This window comes from Podarcis vaucheri, assembly GCF_965113315.1.
Source record: "Podarcis vaucheri genome assembly, chromosome: Z".
In the NCBI taxonomy this organism is placed as follows: domain Eukaryota; kingdom Metazoa; phylum Chordata; class Lepidosauria; order Squamata; family Lacertidae; genus Podarcis; species Podarcis vaucheri.
The window spans coordinates 20,116,690-20,126,136 of NC_138758.1; the positions used below are offsets into that span (position 1 = coordinate 20,116,690).

General features: G+C 47.0%; 1 protein-coding gene across 1 annotated transcript in view; it reads left to right on the forward strand.

Annotated features, from left to right (window-relative positions):
- Window positions 1-6,981, forward strand: part of MPP1 (MAGUK p55 scaffold protein 1) — a 34,771-nt gene extending 27,790 nt beyond the window's left edge. Inside the window, exons 7-12 of the mRNA XM_082207580.1 lie at window positions 432-538; window positions 962-1,042; window positions 1,803-1,883; window positions 2,780-2,982; window positions 3,780-3,854; window positions 5,689-6,981. Of these exons, the coding sequence (XP_082063706.1) occupies window positions 432-538; window positions 962-1,042; window positions 1,803-1,883; window positions 2,780-2,982; window positions 3,780-3,854; window positions 5,689-5,865 (724 nt within the window). The 3' untranslated portion in view covers window positions 5,866-6,981. The remainder of the gene's footprint in view (window positions 1-431; window positions 539-961; window positions 1,043-1,802; window positions 1,884-2,779; window positions 2,983-3,779; window positions 3,855-5,688) is intronic.
- Window positions 6,982-9,447: the final 2,466 nt, after the last annotated feature.

Genomic DNA, 9,447 nt, shown 5'->3' on the forward strand with positions numbered 1-9,447 from the left:
GGTGAAAACGTTTTTCTGTAACCAGGCCTTCAGCTGATTAAACATTCTGTGGTCTTTTAAATGTGTTTGTGGCATGGTGATTATTGGTTTCTTTTGTTTTAATTTTATTATGGAATTTGTATCTTTATGTTGTGAACTACCCTGTGATCTTTGGGTGAAGGACACTATAGAAATTAAATGAGGTAATCATCATGACCGTCATTCAGCAATATCTGAAGTGCCAAAGTTTCCCCATGTCTGCCATAGAAAGTCCTCAGACTTGTTGTTCCTCTCCCCCGCCCCCATACTTTGAAGGACAAAGATCATTGCCTTGATTAAGCCATCAGTTTGAAGCACTGCTTCCAGGCTTTGGTCAGGGAAAGGAAAAGAGGAGGCCTGATTTTATCACCACTTTATTTTTACTACAATATACTTTTTCCCTTTTCCCGTAGGCGCGTTGCAAGCATGCCCCAGGGCAACTCCAGCGGAACCCAAAGCTGTAGCCCTTTCGGAAAGAAGAAGAAATGCAAAGACAAGTACCTGGCAAAGCACAGCTCAAGTGAGCACCTCCTTGTCCCCCTCCTCCTCCACTGTTGTCCCACATTCCTTTTTTCCCTGCCTTCAGGGTGAAACCAGGGGTTGGGAGCTTCTAGTCAGTGGGTCAAATTTGGCCCAGAACAGGTGTTAATTCAGCCAAACCACATGCACCATATGAGATGTCTGGTGCAGGGCAGGGAGTGATGCAGCTGTTCGTCAAGAGTTCCTCAGGGGGAAGATCCATGCAGAAGGCAGGCTTTAAGTCACCACCCATTGTTCAAGCCTGTTGAGCCGTGGTGCTTCAAAGATCTTTGCAGTCCCTGCATGGTGCTTTGAAGTCCTGACGTTTGCCTCCTGGTGTCATTGTGATGTCAGGTGATTGACAGGGTGTGGGGACCTTTGGGGCTCAGTGAAGGATCTTATTTTCTGTCTCTCTCTCTCCTAGTTTTTGATCAGTTGGATGTGGTGTCCTATGAGGAGGTGGTGAGGCTGCCAGCTTTCAAGCGGAAGACACTGGTGCTTATAGGTATGACACAGTGCAATCCACAGAGTACTGACTTGTCTCTAAATGATAAAGGAATAATGAAATATGCAACACGTAGTCACAGCTATATGTGCTCTTATACCCAGCCACACTCCAGCAGCCAATGGATTTCAACCCAATGCTAGTTCTGCTCTGAGTAGACGTGGTAAAGTTAATGGACAAAAAAGGATTTTGGAGTGCGGAGAGATCAGAGGCTAGATAAGGTCATTTATATTCTGGTTAAAGCTGGTCAGTGGTGTAGGTTTAAGATAGTCAGATAAGCGCAGGGAATGGATGGATTGGTCTGTGTCTGGTCTATGTCTCCTCTTTGTCAGCTTTAATGAGTGCACCTATAATTGTTCTGTCCCATTTCTGCAAATGATCTTGACATAAAGAAATGTATGAAAATGTTTATTTAACTAAGTATTTTGTGATTACTCATAATTAAGAATTATCTTAATGTACACATTCATTAACACATTACGCACATGCACATGTGCACAAACACAAATTACACACTTTGGTAGTATTTTTGGGTGGGGTATCACAAATATGAAGGATAATAGCATTCTGATCCAGCTCACTTAAAAATATGCAGACGAAAGAAAATTATTCATCCTTAGAGAGAGGGCAAAAGAGGCTGACTTTGACATTACATTGTGATGTGTCCTTTCCCTGATGTAAGTGGAAGTTCTTTGGTTATGAGAAAACGGAGCTGTAGCATCATTTTCCTTTTATTGTTTTTCTCCCTTTCTTGGGCCAGGGGCCAGCGGAGTTGGCCGAAGCCACATTAAGAACACCCTGCTCAGCAAGAACCCGGAGAAGTTTGGATACCCCATTCCATGTAAGTCACCCAGAACGCAAAATTTTCCGCTGTGGCATTTATTTAGCATTGCTTAGCCTCTGTCCCAGCTTCTTCCTAGACTTGTAAGTTAGCATATGTGCTCCTTTCCCCTCTCCATATTATTCTCACAACAGCTCTGTGAGGCAGGTTAGGCTGAGAATTTAGGACTGGCCCAAGGTCACCCAGAGAGCATTGTGGCCAAGTGGGAATTTGAACCCTGGTCTCCCAGACATAATTATGTCCAGCACTTGAACTACAGCACCAGACTGGCTCCATTACACGTTTCTTTCGGTTGCAGTGTGTCCCCAAAGTAGCATATGGTATAGAAGACATTGGGCCGTATCCAGTGCTGCTGTGCTGCTAGTGTAGCAGACCTCCTCTTGCATAATGTAATTTTCCCCTCCTCTCTTCTCTGTCCAAACCTGCTTCAAAGCATTAGAGGACTCTCCAGAGCAGATTTAATAAAACACTACACCTAACCATGCTTATCCAATAATATTTTTTAAAGGACCTCTGTCCACCCCACTGAAAGATGAGCATTAAAATCCCCCCCCCAACACACCCATAACACACAACTCTCTAAATTAACAGTGAAAGGCCTGGGTGAATAAAGTGTTTTAGTCCAGTGTGCTTCCCTGGGGAGAGCATTCCAGAAACGGGGGGCTACCACTGAGAAGGCTGGTTCTCATGTCAGCACTTTCCAACATGCGGAGAAGGTCCTCTGATGACTAATGCACTCTGCTCTTCCTCCTCCACTTGAGATTGTAAAGAATTCCCTCCAGTTGTGTTCTTCCTTCCCCGAGCTCCCAAATAACCCAAACTGGACCTGTAGGCAGATTTGCTATCTCCTTGCAGCAGCCCAGCTCCCATGTCTCTCTGTGCCCCTTCTTCTGCAGACACCACCCGCCCTCAGAAGAAGAACGAGGTGGATGGGAAAGACTACCACTTTGTCACCACGGAGGAGATGACAAAAGACATCTCTGCCAACGAGTTCCTGGAGTTTGGGAGTTACCAGGGCAACATGTTTGGCACCAAATTTGAGACTGTGCACAAGATTCACGAGCAGGACAAAATTGCTATTCTGGACATTGAGCCACAGGTAGGAAAGTGCAGCCTGCTGCTTGGAAAAAATATATGAAGTGTTCTGGGAGCACCTTTGTACCTTTAGCTTCGGGATGGGGAGCGTGTGGTCCTCCAGGTGTTGTTGAACCCCCTCCATCTCAACATCCCCAGCTACTTAGCCCTGCTCTCCCTGCTCCACAGTTTAGCTTGTTGCAAACCTTTGTAAAGGGACAAGAGCTTAGGAGCCAGAGGTGGAGGAGAGGGCAATATTAGCCACAGAATGTTCTATGCTGAAGGTGCACAGGAAGGGAATGGGAGTAGGATCAAAGGGAAGGGGATTGGTAAGTGAACAGCAGCTTGTTTTAGCCTCTCCTCTGCCCCGCTGAGCCCAGGAGAAAGTGCTAAAGAGACAGGTGTATTTAAACTCCTTGAGAACCTGGCATGGGTGAATGAACAGTGCGAAAGTCAGAGTTGTGCACATGTTTACTGAAGTGCAAGGACTGCTGATTTCCTTGCCTCACTTTTTTTGGACACATTCACACTATGTATTCAGAGTGACTTGAAACTGGGGGGTACTGTGCTAGCTTTGTCTCTAAGTCAGATGGGAACTGTAGTAGCATTTTAGATGCTTTAGTGAGAGTGTGTTCCCCATTTCTTGAAGAACAAAACTGAAAGGAAAAGATGCTGCAGGAGCATCTTGCCCTAAAATGAGGTAACACTAGTCTGCAGCATCCTGGACAGGCTTGTCATTCAGGCAGGCAGGGAGGCGTGTGGGTATGCAGCCCTTTAGCTTTGTAGGAACTATGCCCCAATGGCTCTTTTCTTTCCCCCCAGACACTGAAGATCATACACACAGCTGAGTTCTCTCCTTTCATTGTGTTCATCGCTCCCACAGACAAGGCAGATCAGGTAAGAGGTGACAGTGTTACATTAGATGCATGACATCTCCTTATGCTCCACCCTCATAGTACAGTTGTACCTTGGTTTTTGAACAGCTTCATTCTTGAGCGTTTTGGTTCCTGAATGACGCAAACCCAGAAGTGACTGTTCCAGTTTGTGAACTGCTTTTGGAAGTCAAGCATCCAACTGGGCTTCCAATTGGCTGCAGGAGTTTCCTGCAGCCATTCAGGATCCGTGCTTTGGTTTCTGAACATTTTGGAAGTCAAACGGATTTCCGGAATGGATTCTGTTTGACTTCCAAGGTACCTTTAGATAAGTCACACTTAAGCCTCTACTATGGAGTGCCTGCGGGACGCGGGTGGCGCTGTGGGTTAAATCACAGAGCCTAGGGCTTGCTGATCAGAAGGTCGGCGGTTCAAATCCCCGCAACAGGGTGAGCTCCCGTTGCTCGGTCCCTGCTCCTGCCAACCTAGCAGTTTGAAAGCACATCAGTGCAAGGAGATAAATAGGTACTGCTCTGGCGGGAAGGTAAACGGTGTATCCGTGTGCTGCTCTGGTTCGCCAGAAGCGGCTTAGTCATGCTGGCTACATGACCCGGAAGCTGTACGCCGGCTTCCTTGGCCAATAAAGTGAGATGAGCGCCACAACCCCAGAGTCAGCCACAACTGGACCTCATGGTCCCTTTAGCTTTATGGAGTGCCGGCATGTAGCAGTAGATTCTGGGGCATGGTTCCTTAGCAGAACACAATGACAACTTCCCCCCAAATGGGCCATTGGACCAAACAAGAGGGTGGGGGCTGATGACCACTACCTTAACCTTTCTTCCATACGTCTTGCCAGAGAGCAGTTTAATGAAGCCAAGATCTCTTTTCCCTTAAGATGCAACTTTCGGTAGAGTGGGTTTAATCTGGCTATATCCACCCATTCTGCCACACAGCTCCTTTGATTTAGAGCAAGTATGTTGCTTACACCACCAAAATTGTTAGGGATCACCAGATAACCTAGCAGCCAGCCTGGTGCCCTCCAGCTCTTGTTGATTACAGATTGTCTTATTCTTGTCCACATGCCATATGGTGGGTGGGGTTGGACTCAATTATCTAGAAAGTTACAGGTTGCCCACTCCTAACCTGGTGCCTGCTTGGATTCTTGCAGAGGGGGATTAGGTGATTTGACCCAGCAAAGAATGCACTTGGGGGGGGGGGGCGAACTGATTAGTATTAAAAGATCCTAAGTGTTGAGAGGTCTGGTGTTTGTACGCATGAATTAAAATGCATAGAGCTAATGAGTGGACCATGGGAATTTATCACTAAGGCCACCCAGGACTAATCGGCACATTTCAAGAACCACCACCACATATACCGTATTTTGCGCCCCATAGGATGCTCCGGCCCATAGGACGCATCTAGTTTTTTGGGGGGGAAATAAAGAAAAAAAAAATTATTTCCCCCCCAGGTGCGGGGCTGGAAGAACCAGGTCGGGGAACAGTGGGAAGGCACGCTCTGCCTCCCTGCTGTCCCCCGAGCTTGTGAGGCTGGCGATGGGGAGAAGTGCGCAGAGCTTCCTGAAGCCTGGAGAGCGAGAGGGGTCGGTGCGCACCGAAAGCATTCGCCCCATAGGACGCACCCACATTTCCCCTTCATTTTTGGAGGGGAAAAAGTGCGTCCTATAGGGCGAAAAATACCGTATGCAGCCTAGCCATTTTGCAAGGAGTTTAGCAAAGTTCTAGGCTGCATCAAGGCCGTCGCATGCTGAACTGAGAAACCCCGCAAAGTATACAGAGCAGCTTCGGCTAGGCTGTCTACCTGATGTCACTAACTGCGAACAATTCCTCCTTCCTTTGCAGTCGGATACTTTGCTGCAGCTTCAGAAAGATTCAGAGGCCATCCGGAGCAGATATGCTCACTACTTCGACCTGTCGCTGGTGAACAATGGTGTTGACGAGAGCCTTGAGCAACTCCAGGCGGCCTTTGAGCGCGCTTGCAACTCTCCCCAGTGGGTTCCTGTGTCTTGGGTGTACTGAGCTGGCCTGGTAGCTCCCAGATCCCCTCTGCCTGCCCTCATTACAGTAAGTTGAGGACAAAGAGGGTCACCCATTTGCCTGCTCTGTGCTTTGTCCAATGCACAACCCCCTCGTCCTGTCCCCATTCCTCAGGGCAGCTGTTGCTCTGTTACTGCCAGGGCAAGAGCCCCATCCTTCCAGCTGCAAACACCCTCAGAAGAGTATGTGCATGGCTTGTGCTTAGCACAGGGTAGCCCACACATACAAATGTTGGCACATAAGGAGGAAAACCCCTATCCAAAACCATTAAGATGTCTTCAGGAGTGATATTAAGAGCACCTTCTGGTGTGAAAGCCATATGCTGTGAATGCCAAGATGCAGGCTGAGCTGTGTTTTAAACTGAACAGTGCCACCTGTTTTAGAACCCTAATTTCTTTAGATCTTGTCAAGTGAGATTTCCTTACTGTAATACACCACTGCTCCTTCAAGCTCCCCACATATGACACACTAATCTTCTGAGTGGATGCTTCATTGAATTTTACACATCTGCTATCACCCACTGTAGGGTGATCAGGCAGCTAGTGATCAGTATCTCCTTCCCCAGACATGTGGACCATTGTCTCTCTACAGACTTGTACTTGTCCAACTGTTCATGCTCAGAATCAGTAAAGTTGTGAATAACACACTCTTGGGAGCCAGAGTAGATGCTATTAAGTTTTAACTGGCAGCTCATGACGCAAGGAGGGAACAGGAAATAACTCAAGACTCTCAGCACCTGCATGCTGTGCTCTGTAAAGAAATTGATCATGGCACATTTCTCACGTTAGGGTGGCTCACTTGTTATATGCAAAATAACTGCCCTCCCTCCCATATTTGCCTTATCAAAAACGATTTAACAGAGCAAGTTCATTCCACCTCCACCTGCAAGCACAACCTTTGTGGGAGGTTGTTATTCAACTAACTGTCCATGTCTAAAACAAGATTGAGATATGTAAGTAGCGGTTAAGGGTGTAAGCTTGACCTGCATTGAACCTCATACCTTTGAGGATACCAAAAAGACCCAAAAGATGTGCAATAGGGGCCTTTGGTTGAGTCCATTACAGGGAAATCAAGCAGCAATAAAGTGTTGAAATATTGCAGGACTTGTGTTTGTTATTACCCCCACTACTCCCCAGATGGCAGAAGACGCTTACCCACGAGGACCAAAAACGTGCCAATTTAAAAGCTGCCCACCTGCAGCTGGCGGTATCCCCCACTAGACCGGCATGGTCACTCACAACAGCCAACCACCATTGCTCCTAGGAGACAAATGTATGGTTGTCGAGGCAGGCTTGAGAGCCAGGTTCTGATTAAATCTCCATCCCTTGGAGCAATTGTGCCAGCAATTAAAGCAGCCACAAGTGGTACCTTACAGCCTGTCCACTGAACCATGCTAGTTCCCTTTTTACTCTTTCTACCACATTGTGAAAAATACTTGGGGAAAATGGGCTTCTCTGGCAGACATACCTATATTATTTCCCCTCCTCCAATGTTGGACACAGAGGCATCTACATTAGCTTTGGTTGCAGTGGTTAAGCAATTTGGAGAGCCTGCATCACTCCTTTGAGGAATGTCTTGCAGAGCATTATCCCCTACCAACATTAAGCTCTTTTCATCAGAAGGGCAAGGTACACTAGGCTGCTATTCCTGGAACCTAGAAAAGGCCTATTATTTGTCAGTTGATTTGCTAGGCTGTTTCTTTCTCTCTTCTGAGTGAATGTTTTTAGCAAGTTCTTTGATCGCTGCCTGTGTAAACTGTGGGTGCAAGATGAGGGCACAAAGACAACTTATCGAAAGTTAAGCTGGCAGAAGCAGCAGTAGAAACACTATGCCCAAAGCTTGTTTATGTGGCATATCCTCTGGTGGTTATAGTTTTAAGTGTGGCACCATGGCCCAAACAAAACAATACAGCAATTTCCCTTAGCATCAAGCTCTATCTAGACCACCTCCTGACTCAGATCCAAAGAGGTGGTGGCATGAGCTAGCATCCAAATATTTAGGCAGCAGGACCTCAAAGCAAGCCTGGTAAATCCTGCCTTGGGAACCTTGTAGTGGCCATCCTGGTGGTAGTGTAAATTTTGGAGAAGGCATATTCCATTTTCAAAAGTGCACTCCCCAACTGTACAAGCTGCACCTGCTAAGCCCCAGCCTTCTACAGCAGTTGGAGAATCTCAGGACCATCACATAGTCCTTCAAGGCCTCTTAATTGGTTCTGAGGACTTCCCAGGCACACCCTTCTTGAATGCTCTTGGGAGCCCAATGAAGTGGACTAATGCCTGTTGCTTGTTTGGAAGGAGGGTAGTGTGTGGTTTCTGCATAGTTGGAATGTAACCTACTGCCCCAAAAGGTAGGCAGCAAAAGGCCATTGTTCTATTCACTTTGGCATCTGGTTCCACCAACCACTGACATGTGCTCCCCCCCCCCCCAGGTTTTCCACAACAGAATACCACCCTTGGGATGAAAAAAACCCTGCCTAATACAATACTAGATCACAGCGCCACCCTCTTGGGCTTGCCAATCAGAAGCTCGGCAGTTTGAATGCCCGCTATGGGGTGAGTTCCCATCGCTCTATCCCTAGCAGTTTAAAAGCACGCCAGTGCAAGTAAATTAAATAGGTACTGCTGCGGCGAGAAGTTAAACGGTGTTTCCGTGCGCTCTGGTTTCCGTCACGGTGCTCCGTTGTGCCAGAAGCAGTTAAGTCACACTGGCCATGACATGGAAATCTGTCTGCAGACAAAGAGCCAGCTCCCTTGGCCTGAAAGCGAGATGAGCGCCGCATCCCATAGTCACCTTTGACTGTCCAGGGGTCCTTTACTCTTTTAACACATCACTACTGCTTCTACTTCAAGGTTTTGCCTATGTCACTTCACCATTGGCCTGCGACAAAGTCAGTCAACATATAATTCCTTTTAAATGGTTGCACTGTGCGTGGAACCCCCACCGCTTGTGAAAACCCAACATGGAGCAGTTAACTGAAAGCATAACAAAGAAGTCAAGATAGAAACTGGCCTGACTCTCCCCCCACCTTCTGTAGAAGCTTCCACCACCACCACAAGAAACCAAAAGTAAGAGTTGGAAGTTTTGTAATTTAATAAAAAAATTAAGAACCATCCCTCCTTTTAAAATCAACTTTGGTACGCTGGCTAAAAATGGATGTGTGTGGGGAAATAAAAGGAAAACGGGTGGGAATAGACCACACCATCTGCCCCCAAATGTGACAGCCATATGCAGAGGTTCCCTGACCTCATGTGCATGTGAGCACAGGGACAGGTACAGACTTCCAATCGTTTTCTCAGCCCAGTCAAAAAAGCTGGACGGAAGGCTTGATCCCCTATAAAAACTATGTGGGATAAAACACTGATCTGGACTATTGCTCTGCTTCAGCATCTCTTTTCAACAAGCCCCAACCAGATTAGGAAGCAAGACAATTTTGCTGAATGAAAGACATCTGGGACCAAGGAGAATGTGAGCTTGCAAGGACCAGAAGCAAGTCTTCCAAGACTTGTAGGTGTGATCTCTCCTCCCTCCCAAAATCAGTATCTGCTTTAAAAAGCAACAGGAGGC